This window comes from Embiotoca jacksoni, unplaced genomic scaffold (assembly GCF_022577435.1).
Source record: "Embiotoca jacksoni isolate LCO1_2020_lvr unplaced genomic scaffold, fEmbJac1.0.p SCAF_12, whole genome shotgun sequence".
Classification (NCBI taxonomy): domain Eukaryota; kingdom Metazoa; phylum Chordata; class Actinopteri; family Embiotocidae; genus Embiotoca; species Embiotoca jacksoni.
In genome coordinates this window covers 15482274-15504437 of record NW_027185252.1, presented here as the reverse complement: position 1 = coordinate 15504437, position 22164 = coordinate 15482274, and the positions used below count along the sequence as shown (strand labels likewise).

Genomic DNA, 22164 nt, shown 5'->3' with positions numbered 1-22164 from the left:
AAAGAATGTGCCTGTTTTACAATGTAGAATCATTAGTAAAGATTCTTTCAGTGCCCTCGGCCACGGAGAATGATTTTTTTGGACATGAGTTTTGTGTTGCACCTCCATGAATCTTTCCACATTTGTATTGTCCTTATTAAAGGAAAAGTCAAAGCAATGAGTTAAAAATTTGGGGAAATAGTTTTTTTTTTGTGCAGTTAGATGAGAGGATCAGCTCCATTTTCATATCTGCATGTTAAAGGTGCCCTGTGGAATTTTCTTGGAAACAAAAATTATGTCAGCATTTCTCTATGATCATGATTTGCTTGCATCCTTGACATTTTACAAGTGTTGAATTTTAATCCTCATAAAAGACATGAAAAAAATAATTTTTTGGAACGTTTTAAATTGTGCTTCGTTTATGTCTGTGTTTGCAAACTTACAGTCTTCTTGCTAAGCTGCTTTAAGTACCATCACCACCAACTCTCAATAACTAAAATAGCATGAAAACCAAATGCATGGTGGGAGCTGGCTCACGACTTTTACTCGTGAATTAGGGACCACTGATCAAAACATTGCTCCATACTGCTAATATTGTTCAAACATTCCATATGGTACCTTTAACCTTTTAGGAATTAGCTGAGCATCAAAATTGATGTGAAAATACACAACTGAAGCTCATAAAATATGTAAAGTTGTGATCTCTAAGGACCCTTATAGGTGCATTTTAGTTGAAAATATGAAAACTACAATGTAAGATGCTTCATTTATACCTGAGAGTTTTGCACAATATGTAAAAAATTAAAAAAATAAAAATAAAAAAAAAATGCTAAGCTTGTAAATGAATTACACCAAAAAGTAATATAATCTCTCTTGATTGTATTTTTAGGGGAGATAAAACAAGATAGTCAGCATGGCTGCAAACAGTTCAGGCCCACACACACGCTATTTAATGCTTTTGTGCAATGTTTGTGCAAGTGCATACCCTGTGCAATGTTTTGGTGTAAATGTTACACAGTCAATTTAAAGGAGTAAATCTGTTGTGGATTTAACTTGCATCAGGTTGTATTATATAAGCTGTGAATTGAAAATTCTCAGGAACAGCTGTCAGTGGGCTGGTTTGCCTTTACAGAGCATGACTTTCCACATAAATAAAACAACAGCAACAACAAAATAATCCTAAGTAATCCCTCACATTTCTGAATGAGCACAAATTCTAACTGAACACAATCAAGATTTCAGCATATGTTGATGTTACAGTTACACAGTGTACCCACTGCACACATAAATTACCCATTTTTAGAGCCACTCACTCAGCAATATGAGGAAATGTCATTTTAAAGTTAGCCAAACCCCGGGAACTCCACCCATCCAGCCTGCCGTGCACACCACCCACCCTGAGCAGAATTTATCTCTGATTTCAAGCTGCAACACATTAAAACTCTTCCTTAGATGACTTCATCGTGAAACCAGAGCTCTTTTAAAAGCATCATTAACCATGACGACTCCGGGGCCACGTCTGTCATGTGGAGCTCTGCTGAGTTACTGTTGTCGCGCTGTCGGCTGTGTTCACCCTGCTCAAATAATAAGGCAACACTGGAGACATTAGGGCATGTGAGTGTTATACGTTATATAATTTTACCGCGTGGGTCGCTCTTATGTGACACGAGGCGAACGATCACCTCACTTTCACACTGTATTGCCTCAGATTTGTTCTGAGTGGCTGAACTTCTCTGTGGAGCCACTGGACCAGGTGCTGAGGTCAAGTTGGAGGGCAGCAGAGTGAAGAGTGAGACTTCCTTTTTTGGGAAAGGCTTTCACCAGTGGAAGCAGATTCTCAGCTCTGCTCCCTGCAAATATTTTCTCTGCTGTCTGCCCTCCTCAGTAATCCTCCTTACCCTAACACGAGCACGCCACCCCTGCCATTCCAATCCGTCAGCCCAACATTTGCTCTGTTGAACCTTAGCCACCATCAAGGAGTGGCAGGGGTCATCATCTGCTTGCCTGCTATTTGCCCCCCACTCCCACCCCTCCACACTTGTCATGCCAGCAGCTCTGAGGTTTAAGAAGCAGAGCAACAGTGCTGCTCTGTTCCATTCAGCTGTAACCTGTGTGACAACTGCTCCTCGCTGATGGGGAAAGAGGAGGGTCAGAGCTGAGGAGAGCACTCTCACTTCTGGACAGACAAGCGGCAACATGAGTCTCTGAAGATGCTCCTCTCCTCACATTTTAGAGGAAGACTTTTTCTTTGTGTTGTAACTTTTGTGCCGGGACAGAGCACAACACCTTAGGGCTTAACCTGTTCCTCTGTGCTTCAAAGTGGAGGTAAGGGAGAGGCTTTGTGTGTGTGTTTATGGGTGTGTGTGATTCAGGATTGAGGATATTACCTCATCGAGGATAAGTTGTGACTGACGAGGTCTGACAGAGGTCTCTCCCTCTGACTCCATTACTCTTATCTGAGCAGATTTTCTGTTCGGGTTCAGGGGGGAAGTTTTGACAGCCAAGCTTTACAGCCCCCTCTCCACTCTGTCGCTCCTGACAGAGAGAGAGAGAGAGAGAGAGAGAGAGAGAGAGAGGTGGTGACTTCATCTCCTCTCTTAACCAACCCTCCTCTTTCCCCCTCCTTTTCTGAGTTTTCCTTTTTTTTTTTTCCCAAGACTTTAGCGGAGCTCAGTCAGGCAGTATGCCAGCAGTTTTCATCTTGCTGCGGTCCCTGGTTATCAGGCTCCTCAGTAGCAGACTGGCAGGCTCAGTGGCACAGTTCCTCAGGAGAAGCCTCTCTACAGGCGCTGCCCATATTGGCACGGCGCTGCGCCACATCTGGGACCGCATTAGATCCCAGGAGTCCAAGGAAGCCATCCTGGGCTGTGTGCTGTGCATTCTCAACATGCACAAGAAGGTGGAGAACTGAGCGCTCCCTCCACTTGCCTGTTAAACAGAGACTGGACAACTGTTTAGTGAGGAGAGAGTACCAAGGGATGTGACAGACTTTTTTTTTTCAGAACTCATTTGGACTTCAGTAACTTTGTTTTCTTATCTGGACACTGGTCATGTCTGAAAGCATTGTGAGGAAGGTGCAACCCTTCACCATTGGGACAAAACTGTCAGTTCCCGCTGGGCCAAAATGCCAGGAGTTTACACAGACTTATCTGCCCGGCGACACTCTGGATAACTGCGTTTTACAGCACAACCTGAACTCGCTCTACCTCAGCCGATCCCAGGTCTGCGCACACGGCCCCTGCCTGGTCCCACCGATTGTCAAGCAGGTCGCCCCCGTGAAACACAACCAGGAGCACATGGCAGCGGAGGACCACCTGAACCAGAACGTAGCCTCTCCCTCTGCTGTCTCCAGATCCATCAAGAAGATCACAATCTCTGGGAGTAAAGACGGATCAGTGGACAAAACAGCAGTGGAACCAGCACAGCTTTCAATCACGGGGTCCACGTCTGAAAACAACAACAACAACAACAACATCACCTGTACATCAGATCCACATTTGCCCAGGATTGTGGGAGTGAGCTGTGAGAATAAGCCAAATTCTCAGTTTAAGGTACAAGATACACTTACAATACTAATGCAAATATGTGAATAAATATCACGCAGAGTTTTGATTTCTTTTGATTTTGCACTATAATTCAAATCATTTCATGAAATAAAAATTCAATTTTTACTCAATACAGACAAAACGTTGGAAGTTTAAAGATAGTTTTTATAAAACATGTGAAACATGCCGTTTTAATTACACAAAGTTTACATGATAAATCTTTTTAAAAAAAATGTTCTAACAAGAATTCTGGTGCTATATCTAGAAGCAATCTCAAATTAAGAATGGAAAGTAAACATTTTATTCAACTTTTCAACATTCAGTGCAAATATATTTGAAGAATCCAGGTCGTTCACCGTGTACTTAATTTGTGGGGGTTTTTTTGTTTTGGGGGGGGGTTAAGTTATAGAATATATTTCTGACATAGCAGAATGTTAACGTTACCTAAAATGGTTGAGATGTTTGTTTTAATAAGTCAAATTGTGACACTTTTTGTAATAAGTCACATGTACTTTCTGACCCTGTAAAAATTATAATTTGTAATTAGCAAATTTCCTGCCTCTGTTTTTTTTTTTTCCTTCGTGTCCAGCATGTCCTTCTTATTTAAGGAATGTTTTTGCTTATTCTATCTTAATATTTTAGGTTTTTCTAAGAAAAGACAGCAGTGACGAATTTCCGGCCACGCAGGGACAAACCAGGGCGAAACTTAACGGAGACAAATCCGTCCAACAGGTAAGATACCAGCTAACTGCTACACACAAAAAAAAGACAAATAAGCAGCTATAGTGACTTTTATTTTACTTAAATTAGCAGTGAAGGTTGAGTAAAAAGTCCATCATAATCTACCTAAAATATATATATATATATATATATATATATATATATATATATATATATATTTTGTTTTTTTTTTTTTTTTTTTTTTTGCTGCTGAGTGTTATGTTAATGATTTTTCCCAGCTTTATTCAGGCTGTAGGAAAACAGTTGTTGTGTTGTGAGTCTTTATAGCCAGCTGTGTGTTGATTAATCTCTTGGAGTTTAGGAAGTGAAGTCATGTGCTGTGTATGCCAGAATTCAACAGTTACTATATTATACATTTGGAGCAAAGTTACACAGAGGTGGAAAACAAGTTATGGGAGCGATGTGTCTTTGTTTGAAAGACACCCAAAACACCCTGATGTTTCCTCTGATTTGGCTATAGTCTATTATAGGAACAATATACAGAGCATAAACAGTAAAAAGTATATTGTGGGATGTTGTTTAAAGTCAGTGGGCTGTTGGATTTGGCCTGTTCGTGGTTGAAGTCATCGTTGCATGTTGTGGATGAAGTGGTGTGTTACAACGGATCTTGCTGCGGAGGCAGGGCTCACTGGAAAACATGAAGTCAGGGAAGATGTTAACAAAAGAAAAGTCTTGCTGCAAACCTCGTGGAGGCTGCTCATAATAACACGCTGACACGGCAACAGCCTCATTTCCCTTTTTAGAACAACAACAAAAACACTAATCTTTCACATCATGCCTTATTCTGTAACCACAACAATACTTGTCTTTTTCTCCGCACGTATATTATTCATGCAAAGAGCCAAAAAAAAAAATCTAATTACATGCGAGGAGGTAGTGGAGCGTTTACCTGTGCAGGTACGACAGAGAGAACATGATCTGTTAAATCCCTTCAAAGGTGATGTTTTCACGTCAGGCTGAAAAGACATCCGAGGATCTGTCCGTTCCTGCTTCCTTCTTGTGCCCAGATGTTTCCTGATTGGAGAGCAGCAGGAATGCTCGTCCATTAGTGAAGCTGTGCCAGTCGGGTTCATTTCGTAGTGCTGACACTGGGTTTTTGTTAAGAGGGACCTTGGGGCCAGTCTGACACGTGTTTGTAATGTCTCTCCATGGTAAACAAAAAAGGTATAATCAACATGAATGGACACTTAGACAGCACCTCATTGTGAGGTGATTACAGCTGCAGAGCTGAGCCTCCTTCTTAAAGGTCTAATCCGACGCAAGCATCCTCTGCCGTTCCAATTACAAAGGTTAGCGTTGCCGTCAAATTGCTGTTGTGTTTCCAACACTTTGTCTGTGTTGTTTGCTCACGCAGATTTCAGTGCCAGAACTGCAGAAGAAAGAACCTCAGAGGAAAGAAAGTCATCCACACACACAGAGTGAAGTGTTGGCAGCTGTTTGGTCCCAGAGCGACTGCTTCACTCAGCGCAACTCGCTCTTCAACAAGGAAGTACTGCAGGTAAATGTAGCATGAACACTCAATTTCAACAGTTTTTAATGGTATTTCAGGGGGTTGATCACATGCTTTGTTTTTGAATCCTCATAAAAAAAAAAAAGCTGCACTTTCCTCCACTCTCTGTTTCCTCATATCCATCAGCTCATGTTTTAGAACATACTTCACTCTCCACTTTTCTAGATTATGTACATTTTGCAGATAGAGATGCTTGGAATTATATTATAATGAAACCAGCTTATCAGAATCTCTCTTCCCCTCTGACGTAAAACGACTAAATGAAAAGAGTCTGGAGTGGGGGTTCACCTCAAAAGCAGCACGCTATGCTGTTGAGATGAAGTCAGAAAGGAAGCTGCCTGTCGCATGACCCTCCAAGGAGAACAAAATATGTACTGGTTCTTATTTTGTCCCAAGAACTGTATGAGCTGTGTTCGGCTGAGGGAAGAGAGGGGAGGGGAAACCGCCACAAGCAATTATTTAGTGATGAGATCATTGTTTGGCTCCATCTCTTCACGCCTATGGCCCGGAGAGGCTCAGCCAAGCAGCACAACTGGTTGTGTTATCTCATCGCTGCGTCCACCCCGACGCGAGCGAGGACATTTTTCAGCGGGTTCGGCTGAGGGACGTTTTGTTCAGCAGTTGGCTTTGTCATCAGACTTCTTTTTGAGCAACCAAGTGATAGGCCGTTTACTTCCAGAAATAAGAATTTAATATTGGATGTGTCAGCTGAATGAAACATATGATGTATGTATGTGTTGAAAACAGCTCTGTAGCACATTGTTAACATTAACAAGCTTAAAAGCCCCTTTGCTCTTAAGTGGAGCCTCAGTTTCTGTAGCTTTTTGGAGGAAACTACCTTTTTGTACTTTAACTTTTCTTTTTTAGAATGGACTTTAAATAGCCAGAGGTTTTGGTACCTGGGGACCTGCTTGTTTTACAGGGATTTGGTTGACTGCTATCGCCGGTGAAAATGTATTATTACAGTATTACATTGCTGTGAAAGTGGAAGTGAGCTTTCCAGGGAGACTTTTAAAGGCCCCTAATGGTTGAAGCCAGGGGAGCAAAGCAGGTCACCACTTTTTATTGTCTTCTTTTTTGTCTCGAGCCATCTGTCTGCGAGGCTGCTCTGCAAAATATCTCACCTTTCACCATTTTCATTTCCATGATAGAGCAAGGAGAGAAATTTCAACTCCCACTAGTTTCAGGGCCAAGTTGCATTACAAGAGAGTCAAAAAATTTGGCCAGTTGAAAGACATTTCATAACGTGTAAAGATGTGCACTTGGGCTGACATTCAGTTTCTTTAAACTCGTAGAAATGAAAAGCAGCCTGAAAAATTATCCCATGTTCATTGTGAGGATGTTTGTGTGCCAATTGATTAAAAAAAAAAAAAAAAAAAAAAAAAAAAAAAATCAGATGGAGTGATACAATTTGAATTTCATGCTTTAGCTCTCTATTCTGGCCTGACTAAGGCCCAACTGTACGTTTTGATAAACAGACCATTGTTGTGGAGAGTGGACAGGAAGAAACAAGGGAATCATAGACTTCCTGTATGAGGTCATTATAATGCCATGGGAGCCAGTGTGAGGAGATAGGGGCAGGCCTGTTTTGTCAAGCTCTTTTCCTTCTGTTCAACAGGAGAAATACCTCTGCCGCCCTGGGGGCCTTGTAAAGTTAATGACTTGCTTCTCTAAAGAGAGGTGACATCATATTTTAATCTCGAACAAAAAGTTGTTCAGTGGATGTGTCATGTGCGATCTTGATGCTTTATTGATTCAAAAGTCGGGTTGTTGTAGAGTCTATAAATTCATTGTCAGTCATACTAAATTGAAAGGGCTATTTATTAAATAGTACATTTACTAAATAGTTTCTAAATAGTAAATAGCTCAGATGTCATTACAATATTACATGAAAGGACTATTTACTAAATTCTTTGCTAAAAACAAACACGTACTTTATATCAAAGGGCTTTTTACATAATGGTAAATAGCCCTTTGTTGTAATGACTTGTTTGTGTGTTTAACTGTCATTTGACATTCTGCACTGTACACAAAAGAAAAACTGAAAAATAAAGCTCTGCTGATTTCATCAGTCATATGAGTCATTCAGGATCAGTCTGACAAGTAGCAGAACCTGAGTTGATTTATTAAGCCATTCAATATATGTGACTTACTGTAGGTGGGATCACTGACTCACATGCCGGATTCTATCTTTGCAGAAAACAAACATGTACTTTCCATCACTTTCTCAGTTTGGGCCACCTGGTTCGGCCTTCTCGTTCCCCACAAAAGGTTTGCCAGAAAAGGCAGCTCTGCAAGACAACGCCTTATGCAAGGAGTCCAGGCACTTGCCAAGAGAAACCTCTGCTCTGCATAACATGACATTGGAGAACAAAGAGCTGTTCTTGATGTGCCTGAAGCTCTGTATTACTCCGAAGCAGAGAAGGCTGTGACTGCAAGCTGTCATACAGCAGACATCACACAGCTCGTAGGAGCTAAAGGAGCTTCAGCTATCAAAGTTTAAAGCTAAATTTGATTGAAAACATTACAAAAACAAAATCTGACACAAATTTCAGCATGTTGTTGAGTATGCTATTGATCCATACAAGTATAGCTAGCTGTTCACAACATGTGTTTCACATGTACAATTTCATATTTTAGCACCCAAAAAAAATCAGCTGAATTAAATTCAGTGATTGTCACAAATTAATTATTTTTACATGAAGAAGGCATGCTGTCTAAGCCGACCTCTGACATTGCATCAGGTCCTCAATCAGCTTACTTTCTCCAATTTTACTTGAAAATAATAGAGGAATATCCCTCAGGTCTATAAGCGACGTGAGTGATGGACTACATCTTTAACATTTGTGTCTGTGTGTCTGTTTGTGATGTAGGCAGAGGCATGGATCAAAGGCAAGCTGCAGGACCTAAAGGATGGATGTAATATTCAGTGCTGCCCCCTGCAGGACTGGGAGGAGGCCTCGCAGACGCTTCAGAGGGACCTCAAAGACTTTGAGAACACCCTAATTCAACTCAACCAGGTAACAGAATGATTCAACATGCAGCTTGACTCGAACTTTAATGTTACAGAGTTAACAGAGCAACAGCACATCGGAGCACCCCAGACCCAAAACAAAAAGTTTCTTTGAACTTTTTAATGCATAATGGAGATCTGAATGCAAACATTAATCACTGTGTCTGTTGCTAAAAGATTCTGTCAGATCACATAACATGTAACATAATGGTCTTGTAGGCACTTCCAGGCAGGAGAAAAGCAGAGCCTCAGTGTTCCAGACACGTGTGTCAAGCCAGTTTATACTTTCTCCCTCAGGAGAGATGTTTGGAAATTGTGCATTCAGACAGCCCAGGCGGGGCAGAGCTGGGTGATTTTTTTTTTTTAAGACGTGAACGGGAGTTTGAAGCGTCACATGTGTTCCCTCACTGCTCTGTGTTCGTCCTGCTCCTCCATTTTGCTACATCTCAGAGGAACTTTATGTATTTTATGTTTCAAAAGATGGGCGAGCAGTTGATCTGCAAGCTGAACCCCACATCTGATCTGGTAAAGAAGCAGCTCAGCCAGCTCCGGGACCAGTGGCAGACCCTGAAACAGATGGCTGCCAATCAGACGAGGGCCCTTGGTGGAGCCAAGAACCTGCAGGAGTTCAACAAAAAAGTGGACAAGCTGGAGGCGTGGATTAAAAAGAAGGTTAAAGGCATTCCTGGCTTTTTCTTTAGAGGAGATTTAAGAAGACAAAGGAGCCAATTTAATCAAACTACTGAGTCAAATCTTGGTTATAATATTGGTTGTTTTACAAGAATTAAAGGATTGTATTTTATTGTTTATTACAGATTTTTATATTTTCAAATTGAACACTAATGTGAAACAGGGTGAAATTTGAAACAAATTGATGCCTTTTAAATTTGCTTTTTAAAGTAGCTTTTCTCATCTACTTAAATATTACAATTTATTTATTTATTTGTTCACACCCCTTTTTTAATTCCCCAAATGTGTTCCCATTAATCTAAACAGCAAAAAAAAAAAATCTAAGCTATTGAAGCTCTCCAACAGTAACAATTATACCCAAATCAGTTTGCCCAGAGGCAAATGTGAGTCCACAGACAGCTCTAATCAACAGTTGTCAGGATAATTGGCACAAAAAAACAGCACTTGCTAATTCAGGAAATTAGCTCAGTGTCCTGAAGACATCTCTTGTTTGTGTATATTCACCGGTGTAAAACATCTGCCTGTCATTATCAAAAAGCAATCATCAGGCCTGTGTTTATCTCTCTGTTCATGTCCGTGTCTGGCACAAAGGAACTGATGATTGATAATGGACCTGCGGGACTGTAATGGAGGATGTTGCTTATGAAGTCTATAAAACATTCCTCCTTGGAAGAAATGTATTCTCCATTAATTTCCACTCATCCTTTCCTCTGTGCATTAGTATCAAGTTCAAAGTTACCCCCTCCTCATGCTGAGGGCTATTTCTGTTTAGCATCTTCCTTGGTAGCGTGGGTAATGTGGTTTCATCCTGGTGCCTCTGAGAAGAAATAATGGTTGGGTTGCTAACAAATGGGGGCTATAAACACTGACTTTTATGTGTGCCAGCAGGAAGAGGAGCAGTCTCTGGCGCATGTCCTCGGGGAAAATGTTGACAAAATGCAGTTGACCAGGAGAATTTTAGATCTGAAACAGGTGAGCACCGTAAAGTACAAGTACAATAATTAACAGAAAACTGGCAAAAGCATTAAACAAGCTACACACTGTTCTTGAGGTAAAAATCTATACAGTACAAACCCATATGTTAATGTTTTCATTACAATTTGGTCGAGGTTTCCCGGTCATTTATCTATGGCTGACTGTAATTTGTCTCCCAGGGTATATGGTAAAGACAGCTGAGGTCATAGTTGGATTGTGTTCTCCCGCTTTCCTCGCAGGATGAACAGCTACACAGAAACCTCCACGAGGAGATCAACAACTTGGCCCTAAAGCTGGAGAAACAAGGGAAGACAGATGGCAAAAACATCTCCAGCAAGAGGAAACACATCAATAAAATGTACAATTTGTCCCTTAACTTGAACTGGAATGCTGCATGAAACATTTTAGATCTAAAGAAATAATTTAAAGACTGGAACTTCTGTATTGTGCTGTGGTCTTTGTAGGTGGCTGAAGGTCCAGTCTCATCTGAAAAACTACCATGAAAATCTTCATTTGGCTCTGGAGGTGTCCTCGTTCTACCAACAGGCTGATAATACATTGTTTGCTATTAACAACATGGTAACATCGCCTGAAAGCCTAATTCTATGTTTATTTTCATGTTAATCCTAAGATTTATTTACACAATTCTACTCACTGCATGTGTCCTTTCTCTCAGAGGAGAAGCATATCAGCACCCAAAGAGCTGGAGAGCTTTGGAGACAGAGAGATGCGTGACATTGCCAGTCAAATCATGGTAAGAACCATCTGTTCGCTCAAAGCAGCGCTGCTCTGTCACATCCTGAAAGTGTGTTGCAGAAGCCTTCTCTACCTAACCTGCAGGCCTGTGTGTGGTAGATGCTAGATGTGAGCGTGTCCCAGCTGTCTAATCTCCATCCCGCCCTGGCTGCCAGCGTCACACTGAAGCAGAGCGAGGTGAAGGACTGCTGGGCGCTTCTTCAGAAGGTCTTCAGGTACGTCAGCGGGCCAAGGATACCACTAACATCTATGGTGGCCTTGAATACATGCGCCATTACACCCAGTAATTGGTCCTTCACGGGTTTCCGCTGAGCTGGAACTTTCTGTTATTACTCTACCGGTGCCCAACATGAAAAGTATGCACTGGCAAAACCGAGGAGAGGCTCTCCACATGAAAATGAGCTTTGTGTGAACAGTTCCTCGATTAGCCTTGTTTGATTTGGGTTTGAATCAGTAAAAAATTATATTATAAGCAAAGTGAAGGACTGGTAAGCCTTGATGTCCAACTATCACACAGAGCCTCACTCACCACCCACTTTTTAGTTTATAGTATTTAGTTTTCTGTTCTGCTTTGGATTGTTGTAGTAGGTGAATAATGTCTTGGCAACGCGTCAAGCTGGCAGCGTGGCTCGTTCTCTTCTCACGATTGAACTCCCGACGTCATCCGAAACACTCTGCTGAGTATGAGATAAAGCACGTTTACAAGAATATTTTTTAAATTTTTATGGAATTTGTAAAACAAATTTATTGTTACTGTAATAGGCTGCAGTAAGCATCCAGACTTTTACATCATTCGACTTTTCAGGCCATCAGAAGCAATGTCTACTTAATGAGAACAACCACATTTCATTGCTGTGGTAAAATAGGAACCGAAGTCCAAGAAATGGCTTGACTGATTGTGCACTGTGGTTCATTCTGAAGTGGGATTTGTTACAGACCAACAGCATGCATAGTGAAATGTGTCATTCTTTGGAATAATGTTCAAAAGGCTCATCTTCAGGGCAATCTGCACACCATTTTTTTCTTGTTTGTTTCCTCTATGAAAGTGGGAACATTGAGGCAATGGTGTTTTTAGAGAAAAGACTTTGTTAATTTGTTTTAACAATTGCTGTTTAAATGAAGTTTATTTTTAAACATATAATACGTATTCTGGGGTCTTATATCAGTCTGGTCAGAGTGATGGACTGGCCAATGCATAACAGTAATTCTTGTGCTTTGCTCAAGCCCCCCAAAAAAGAAAGATTGAATTGTTCATAATTATAAATACGGTCGAGACTAACCGAAGTCCGCTGTTCTGACTGACATCCATCTCCAACATCTCCTCCCTTCCAAACATTTCTCCGGCAGAGCGCCTTTCGTCGGTGGCCTATCTTCAGATCCAAACATTACATCATTTCTTCGGTCTTATCAGCTGCATTTCATAACTATTTCCGATCAAAGAACACAAACACTGGTATAAAACTTCAGAGCCATAATTGGAGTTCACCATGGGCCCCCGAAGCCCAGCTGTCTGCACCACAGTAACCTCCTGCTCTGCTCACCCTGCAGGAGTGACAGGCCCACGCTCTCCCTCACTGGCTCCACTTTCACCAGGGAAGACGCTGACCTCCTGACTCCGCTCCGAGAACCCCAGTGCAACATGGGAACGGAGACACACGGGATCATGGGAAAGGAGGTGAAGGAGGAGCAGAATCGTCTGAAAGGCTGCGTGGTAAGCGGCTTTGGTATTTCATGCTAATGCTGGAGAAACCACACTGTGGCTCTCGAGTAGGAGAGAACAACTCCATCAGAGCTGGCAAAAGATGAGACCAGCCCCTTTCAGTCCTACGAAATCTGTGGCTGCACAAAGTGACGCACTTTGTCCTTTGGTTTGGAAAATGCCTGATTTACAGCTTAAGCAAGATTTTCCAAAATAGAGTCTGACAGATGGGCTGTAGAGCAGTGGCTTCTAGTCTTGGCACCAAACATACTGCTGGTTTTCCATCCTACCAGCTAGTTAGTAGCATCATCTGATGACCCAGTGGTAAGGAATCCCTTGATAAAAGGGTTAGCATAAATACCAGCTTGGCTCTAAAAACTGTGGAGAATAGAGCAGTTTGTAACTTTGCTCTCTGTTTTCTGCCAGTCTTCTCTATCACCGAACAAGAACCCCAGTCTGCCAGTGGTGTTGCCCTGCAGGAGTCACAGGAAGAGCTTTTAGAGGTGTTATTTATCCTGGCGCAACAATTACATAAGTTTCCATGAAAAATGTCAAGTCGTGATTGTACAGCATGGTTGAACAGCAGGCCAGAGCAAATAAGTCTTTCCCTCCGACCCAAAATTTCACTTTATGGTTGAAAAGTATCTTGGCTTTCAACCGTTCGAACAAAAGTGCAGTCATTGAATTAATAATTTTATTAATGGATGGTCTGTGGTTCAGCCCAGGGTGACTGAATAATCTGCAGAGCATGTGGATTCCTCAGACACGACATTCCCCGTCTTGAAGGAACTTTATTGAACACGTGGGTGCTCCTATAGTAACCCCATAACTGCCCATAAACCAACAAGGAAATACTCTGCGTCTTTTGGTGGACGGAGTATCCTGAAACTTAAGTGCGTGGTATGTTAAAAACCAGCAATTATGTGTATATTTAGTCTTTTAACTTTGCACATTAAATCTCTTTATAATCTGTAAGCGAACACACAGTGGCTATTTGTGCTCAGAGCTATCCCATAATGCAATGCTGCTCTCCTCTTGTTGACCTTGAGCACTTCTGAAGTCCCTGCTGAGCCTCTGGCCTCATTTTGCCCATTGAGAAAGTGCCCAAATGCTCAAGGAGAATACAACTTCAGTCTTTCCATTCTCCTGGTGTTTCTGCTTCAGTTTATATCCCTGCTCATATTTTTGGGCTCTTACCGGCCCTGTGACCTCACCACCTGCGACACCGACCTGACTCGGTTGTTTCTCTCCACAGGCACTGAGCTTGTTGGCATGGCCGTCATGAGCCCTTTCACTGCAGTTTGTCGTCTTTATTGCGCTGGGAGCTGGGAGTTGCCTGGGTGCACCGTCTGTGGGAGCAATACTTGTTACTATTTATGGTGGGGTTAATAAGACACTCCAAACAGAACCCTGGAGCCCAAAGGCCAAACTCTGAGCCAAACACAGGCACCAGTTGAACAGTAAAAGTAATTTGTCACATACTTTCGCAGCACTTTAACTCCAGAGCCCAAGTGTAAATTGATTCAATTAGTTTTTAGCTGCGCAGGTCTGTGAGCTGATAGTGACTTTCAGGCATTTGCATATGTGCTTGTAGATTACACATTCACTGCACCTGCAGATGTATAGAGAGCGCACATACACGCTTTCTTTTTTGTAGTCTCTCCCTCTGGTGCAGCTTGGCTCAGTGGATTATAGGTTACTGTAAAGATTTTAGTGTCTGTGTGAGTACCTGGATTTATAATCTACGTATACATGCGTGTCCTTGTGTTCGCAGTAGTACGGCCTCTTGTTTCTGGAGGTAAACATGGCTATCGTCTGTTTCTTTGGCTAATTGTAGCCAGATGCCGGGGCTGCCGACCAGATGGGCTTGGTGCTAAGTGATAGTTCTTGGCTGACATCACTTCATAGCACACTGCAGAGAGACTGACAGGGGAAGAGGAGATCGATAGAAAACTGATAAGACTGAACAGTTTGCAGATAGGGAAATGCATGCTGAAAAGGCAGACGATTGGATGGCACCTAGGAAATACAGCATAGGATTGAATATGACATTAGCTACTCATATTTGCTGAGGCTGACATGATTCTTTTTCATAGGGCAGAGTTGTTAAATGCAGGATTTGTTTATAGTGGAAGCCACTGTGAAGGACGGAAGCAAATATCAGGGGAGGAGACGTCAGCGATGGTTATCAGTGCTGTCAAATGAATCACACTAGTTTGTTAGTTCTGCAGCTTTAGCACATAAATGGGCCGATAATGTGCCCCTGTGAAACTCGGACTGGCCTATAAAATGACTGGCACGTTAGCAAATGATGTTAGACTCCTTCAATTTACTGCATCTCTCGCATAATTTTGGAGGCGACACTTTTCTCTCTGACTCACATTTTATGTGAACCCAGTCAGGAAAGAACATGGTTAAATTAAAGCCACTCCATAAACCGCTATTATTAATAGCTGTTATGTGTTTGTGGCTGTCGTGTCATTTAAGATCTTTTAATGTGACTTCTGCATTATTTATGAAGTTATATCAGCATGTCTACTAAATTAAATAATTTCATATTTCATATAACACTGTTGCTTTAAGATTTTGAACTACAGTTTGAAACAACACCAAGGACAATAACAAGTATTCAAAAAAAAGAAAGTGTGAAATCAACCTAAATAGTTGTAAAACAAACACTTATATACATACACACAGTACACAATAATGAAGATTTGAATAAATGATTTCTCCAAGTTTTGTACATGGTTGTCTTGGATCCTGTTGCAGTACAATGTCTTGAGACGGTAGACTACAGCAGGTAGAAACAGCAGCTATCAGATCAGCCCTCTGTGTTCTTTGGAGTGCAGATGCATGTAGCTCTCATTGGAAAGCTCTCTGCAGAGTCCTCCGGCCAACCTTTAAAGTGCTCAGATGGTTGTAAAAGTGGCTCGGTGGCTGTTGACGTCTTTGATATATTTCTGCACATAGACATGGTCTACTGCTGTGGCACTGACCTTTTGCTAAAAACTCCACTGCATAGTTCTGGATGGCTGAAAAAACACTGCTGTTTTTAATGAGAGCTGGGGATTGGGAATTTGAAAAGGGTTATATTTCCAACTACAATGGCTCTTTTTCATCATCAGAGTGGTATAACACATGTCGGTTACCTTGTTAGACGCAATGTGTTCATTCATGAAGTCATTTTGATTTATTAATCTTTTGCTGCCATCGTTAGTATTTTTTATAACAAACTTTGATGCTGTCTAACAGAGTTAGTAGGTATCTTTAGCCTGGTCTGGTCTGTTTCACTGAAAATGTCCAACCTTTGTAAGTTTGCTTTGTGCCATTTACAGGAGAACCTTTTACTGTGGGCAGCAGTCCATGTTGTCCAGCCTCCAGACACATTGTAACATTCATCAGCAGTGAGCTGCAGCAATGCGTCATTGTTTTGCGATTGCTTGCAACATAAAATCGTTTTTGAGATGTTTATGCATCCACTCAACATTTGTTCAATATATGGCTGACAGAAAAAGGAAAAATATTGTCACACGAGACTTTCACTCTTGTCCACAGAGTGCTGTTGACTGTGGGGGTGGTCCATGCACACAGAGCAACCAAAGCCAGGAGCAGCAATCAGCAAACCACACCTCTCCGCCGATGGGAGACGGCCCCGCCTGTGCGACCGATGCCATCGTCAGACATCAATTAAAGGGGGAGAGGTAACCTTTCACCCTGGCTTCGCTCTCCGTCTGTGACTTACATAATGAAAGATCTTTATGTCAGTCATAATTGGAGTCACATGTCTGTGTTTTCTTTGCAGCAGGAAGCCCAGAGTAGAGCCCAAGCTGGCCACCGCCCCGCGAGGCCACCCACAGCTCCACACGCAGCTTCAGAAGTTTACTGTGTCTGCTGACAAGGTGACCTGACCCCTGCCGGCCACACCTACATTTATACATACCTTCATATCAGTTTTCAAAACTACCTATGTACATATACACACATGTTAACACAAAAGTGGTTCATCTTGTGTTAAATCAAGTGGCCTCAACCTCAGAATTCCTTGCTATGAATTACCAAATCAGCATTGCATTTGTATTCATTGATTGTGACACTTATTGCTTTTCACATTTTTACAAGAGACTACATTGTCATAGATTTGAGTGTGCTGGTGTGCTGCTTCTCACTTCCAGTAGAGATGCACCTATGTGGAATTCCTCTGCAGATGAACTAAAAACACATTTTTTTAATTGACGTTAAGTTAATTTGAGTTTATTTATGTATCTAACACAAGCCATGTTCAACCTCACCTGAGATTCTGTAGCTCAGTCCTTCATCAGTTTGTTGACATAACTCAAGAGCTTAATGACAGAAGCCACAACAAAGTTCAAACTCTTCTTTAAACCAAGTCAAAACTCGATACTGCTGCTAAGATAACAAGAGTTTTCTTTATTCAGTTACATTACATTTCATTTAGCTGACGCTTTTATCCAAAGCAACTTACAATAAGTGCATTTCAACCATGAAGGTACAAAACCCAGAACAACAAGAATCAGTTCCAACATGAATCATCCGCTCTGCATAATACATGCATAATCATCGTTGATAATTAAATTTTCGTACTCAATGACCAATCATATATTGACCATCAACATATGCATCCTAAATTTCCAGTAAGGGCTGTTGGGTAGGTTTAAAGATCCGGATGGGAGCCATCACCTGAGTCCTGTGTTCTCTGTGGTGTGTTCAGCAGTCAGATATTTCTCTTTTAAGCTGTGCGTCATTTTAACTCTTTCCCTCTTTGCTCTCCTTTCCATTTCAGACTTTGACCTGGCTCAAAGAAAACGTCTCAATGGCTACACAGGTGTGTTCAGTAGCCAGCTTCGAGGGACCGGAGGCAGCCAGGAGGTGTCAACACACTCTCGAACAAGAAATCCTCAAAAACAGAGCCAGGATAGAGGTGGTCAAAAGGGTAAACCGAGACACACCGTCACAGTCACAGCTTCTATTCAGACATAAGTACTCAATGAACGCCTTGACTGAAATTATCCCCCTCTACCTTGGCAGCTCTGGTTTGTGTAATAATCAAATAATGAGCTGATATCTCATCTGAGACAGCTTCACTCACCCCAAGCTTCAGATTAGCTTCATATTTCGCAACATAAATTACAGCTCTTCGTCATCACATGCTCTCATCGATCTAACACCCCCCCTTCAGGAGGGCCACGGGCTGGTCCGTGCGCAGCACCCGGGCAGCACCAGGATCGAGGAGTTCCTCGACCAGCTGGAAGTCCTGTGGGAAGAACTGAGGAGGAGGCACCAGAGGAATGCCGTGTTCCTGCAGGCCTCGGAGGAGCTGGGTTTCGAGGCAAGATTCATAAAATATCTCTCAGCAGGGTCTCCTCTGAAGTCATCCTGCTTTAGGAGAAATTTATGGTTATGACGGATTATTCTGGATCATTTCTACCACTGTTAGAAGCTTTATGTTGGACCGGGTAGAAGCTCGTTTACTTTAATCTTTACCATCTTAATTGGCAGAGTCTTCAAGGTATATTCGCAGCAATTTATGAAGGCTAATCCAAGGAATATTTATTGTGCTTCCATATAATTTGATAATGACTTGGAAAGAGGCTGCAAATCCAGATTGATGACTCAGTTGGAAACGGTGAGTCTTTTATTACAAAGCATGTAGGTCAAAGAACAGTCGACTTTCATTAGGTGTACCTATTATTATCCTTGTGCCGTTGGTTGTTTTCACTGTGCACTAAATCACTTGAAAATCAAAGCAGGAAAACATCTACGTACATAATGATACCCTCTCACGATGTCTTTGCTTATGTCGTGTACAGGCTGTGAAAGTGCTGCAAGCCCTCGGCAGCCTGGAGGCCTGGCTGGAGTCCGTGGAGCTCTCCATGAAGGAATCCGCGTTAGCCGGTGACCCTGAAACCATGAGCGTGGCCGAGAGGGAGAGCTGTCTGCTGGAGAAAGAGGTGGCAGCGCGCAGCCTGGAGCTCAGCGCTCTGAGGCAGGAGGTGGAGCGCCTTCACAGCCACAGCCACCCACACACACGAGGGCTGCCAGCGCGCATGGAGGAGGTGGAAAGAAAGTAGGTTCTTCAGAGGGATACGTCAGGGGGAAGCCCCCTTGATGTTGGAAGATTCATGTTATGGATCTGAACAATTAGACTCTGGTGGTTTAGCTTGTCACTGTGGTCAGGAAATAAAGTTTGTCACAGAGGTCACAGGTTTGGGCTTGTTATGCTTGTAATCCAACATGGAAGAGTTTATTCATAAAATCCCCAGTTCGTATTTAAGACAAACAATTTCACCCCATAATCCACAATTATAATAATAAAAAAATTATATATATACATATATATCCATAGATCTCAAAAGTTGCCTTTTTCTAAGATTTGCCAAAAACAACTCTCCGTGTACTTGTTAATTGTCCGGCTCGAGTTTATTCACTTGTGATTCATGCAGCACTTAGCGAGGTCTACCCCACAATTCTGACACATACTTCCCCCGCAGCTTGTCAGTGTGTGTCAGAGTCACCCACACCGTGTTTGCAGGATGACGCCTCTCTCCCCTCGCTTGGCCTTTGAAAGACGGGTCGTTGCCATGGACTCCCAGTAAAACCTTATGATGTTGGCTGCTTCACTGGACATACCTGTGTCTATAAACACAAGTGCAGACTCTGTAAAGAACACCGAGCTGACCAAAGAAAATAAAGATGGGGAAAGGTCCCGGCTTAAGTGTTTCCAGGGTGGGGGTGTTACACGGGGCAGAGATGGCCACTTGTGCAGTCTGAGGGAGCATTGATGCAGGTCGAGGCTCTCACTCAGCAGCTGTGAGACACTTGGTATGATGTCATTATTTAACACGACAAAGAAGCAACTTATGGCTCATTTATTCTGGAAAGAAAATACTCTTTCAAATTGATCCCTTTACCATCTCATATATAAACACAGATGAGGTGCCTTCATGCCCTGAAGTACAGGATATGTTTATGTGACACATGATATATGATAACATAAACAGTGCTGGAGCATGGTAACGGTCACCCCAGTGAGCTGCATCTCTCTGATGTGGTTATGCTGAAGGATGTGAGGTTGTGCGGATGTGGATGGCAGCTAAGGTGCAACTTCTGGTTCAAACATTACTGCTGCTGTTTGTGTTTCCCAGGTACCATCGTGTCCAAAATGCCCTGACCCAGCAGAGCTCGGAGCTGCAGGACACGCGCATGCTGACCGAGTTCCTGGAGCGCGTGGAACTGGAGGAGAGCCAGGAGCTCAGCGGGAGTCAGTACAGCCTCGGCCAGGTGAGAAACATCTTATCGGAGGGGGCATTTGAAGGATCAGCTCTTCCAAAGTTACTTTTTTTTTTTTTAAATATTGCCCTTTAACTTCAGCTGGTTCCAGCAACATGGGCAGCTTTGGGTTTGAGGTTTTACGATGTTTGTTTCTGAGATTTCTGCCTCCATCCTAGATGCAGTAAAGGGAAATAGACGAGATAAACAGCACTTGTTTTCTTATGATCCATCCAAACAGACATTGAAAGTGTTATCTTTGTTTGTACACAATAGCCAAATAGTTGAACATGAATGAAAAATGGGAGCTATAAAAAGAAGCACAATACCTGACTCTTCTCTCATGACACACAGCTGGCCAAGCACAGCGTAAATGTATAAATGGGTAGAAAGTTTATCTGTGCGATACGTGGCTGAAGTACAGTGATATGGCATCAGAAAGATAAAGAGAACAAAGATTAGATGAATATAAACTTAGAAAAATAAAACCTAAATTCTCCACAGTCATGTGCCACTACATTTTTATCATTTCGGTTACAGATCCTTTTTATCATGTTGAACCAGTCATCTGTCTCACTCCATTCAACTTGACAAATGAACATCAACTCTTCCTCTCTGTGTACCTAACAGCCTCTCCACAGTGACATTTCCTCAGCTCCTACTTTGCTGGGACTCCAAAGCAGCGGCGGGGGTGAGCCCCTGATAGAAACTATGGGAGACCCTGTGGAGGAACTCCGAGAGGCTGTAGAGATGCTGAACGACACCGTGAGGGAGAGAGGTCGATCGCAGAGCCACGACCAGGCCATCCAGGAGCTGCTGAGCAAAGTAAGGAAAGCATGTGCATGTGAGAGCTTGAGCTCTGCTTGATGAGAGTCAGTGGTTACTGCAGTATTAAGTTATAATGAACTTAGATGATGCTGAATGGTTTGTAAGTTCCTCCACTTCTAATAGAGCCACATCTGGTTTTCCTTTTTCTGCGGCTGCGTGTTTAACGGGCCACCACTCCCCCTCACATGAGTCTTTTTGTGTTAATTCAATTTATTCTTGGTTAAAAAAAAAAAAAAAATAGAAACACTACACATGTCAAAACAGCAAATCCACAGATGGCTGGAGAGGAGTCCATGACACCATTTTCAACAGTAATTTTGTAATGTGGCTCTCAGTGGAAAACAAATAATGCACAGTGTAGTATAACGACTTAATGGCATCCTATGAGCGCTCATAATGACTCTGTGCCTCGCCAGCACACCAGCCTGGCGGTGCGTGTGGAGGAGCTCTTGTGCTGCAGCAAGGAGCTGGGCCTGGACGTCCTGGAGAAGGAGACAGACATGGCCATCCAGTGTGAGCCAGACCGCTGTGGCCTGGATGCTCTGCAGGAGAGGCAGGACCACCTGGAGGTGAGAGGAAGATGCCGGCACATGTTGTGATTACGGTGTAAACATCTGAAATGATTCACTGCTGCTAATACAGCCCAGTGTTTTATTCTGCTGACTTTCTGTGAAATGAAGATGGGGAAGCCCCCCTGTCCGTCTCGCGCTCACCTCCAACACATTGTTCCACAGTCTGTTTCCTGTTGTGCCAGAAAAAAATAGGTCCAGCCCACCCCGCTTTGTGCAGTGTTTAATTTATTATATAAACTGCACTGTGCAATCACACACATACACACAGAGAGCGTGCAAAAGTTTATTATTCACACAGGATATTTATTTATGCTCGTGTGAGTCACTGTTCTGTTAGCTCTCAAAGTGTGTGTGTGTGTTTATGAGTAAATCTGGTAGGGTGTGTGTGTGTGTGAGTGTCCAGAGGTCACAGGCTTGGAGATGTGGAGTTGGGGATGGTAAAGTTCTGTGTGAGTCATTTTTGGGCAGTGTTGTGTTTATCACACACACACACACACACACACGGACACACACAGCTGTCTGGACTTGATACCATTGAAGAGCAGAAATGACCTAATCTCCCAAACTGA

General features: G+C 42.5%; 1 protein-coding gene across 4 annotated transcripts in view; it reads left to right on the top strand.

The window, feature by feature from the left end:
- Positions 1–2886: 2886 nt before the first annotated feature.
- LOC138195547 (uncharacterized) overlaps positions 2887–22164 on the top strand; it is a 28596-nt gene continuing 9318 nt past the window's right edge. For 2 of the 4 annotated variants that reach the window (XM_069145063.1, XM_069145060.1), the window contains exons 1-19: positions 2887–3530; positions 4167–4256; positions 5620–5763; positions 8649–8795; positions 9269–9460; positions 10364–10450; positions 10693–10811; positions 10918–11032; positions 11130–11207; positions 11309–11424; positions 12758–12920; positions 16464–16609; positions 16711–16807; positions 17710–17859; positions 18106–18255; positions 18737–18993; positions 20072–20207; positions 20826–21020; positions 21440–21592. In XM_069145063.1, coding sequence (XP_069001164.1) covers positions 3030–3530; positions 4167–4256; positions 5620–5763; positions 8649–8795; positions 9269–9460; positions 10364–10450; positions 10693–10811; positions 10918–11032; positions 11130–11207; positions 11309–11424; positions 12758–12920; positions 16464–16609; positions 16711–16807; positions 17710–17859; positions 18106–18255; positions 18737–18993; positions 20072–20207; positions 20826–21020; positions 21440–21592 — 3036 coding nt within the window. In that variant the 5' untranslated portion in view covers positions 2887–3029. The remainder of the gene's footprint in view (positions 3531–4166; positions 4257–5619; positions 5764–8648; positions 8796–9268; positions 9461–10363; positions 10451–10692; positions 10812–10917; positions 11033–11129; positions 11208–11308; positions 11425–12757; positions 12921–16463; positions 16610–16710; positions 16808–17709; positions 17860–18105; positions 18256–18736; positions 18994–20071; positions 20208–20825; positions 21021–21439; positions 21593–22164) is intronic. The other 2 variants (XM_069145061.1, XM_069145062.1) reach the window with 2 other exon arrangements.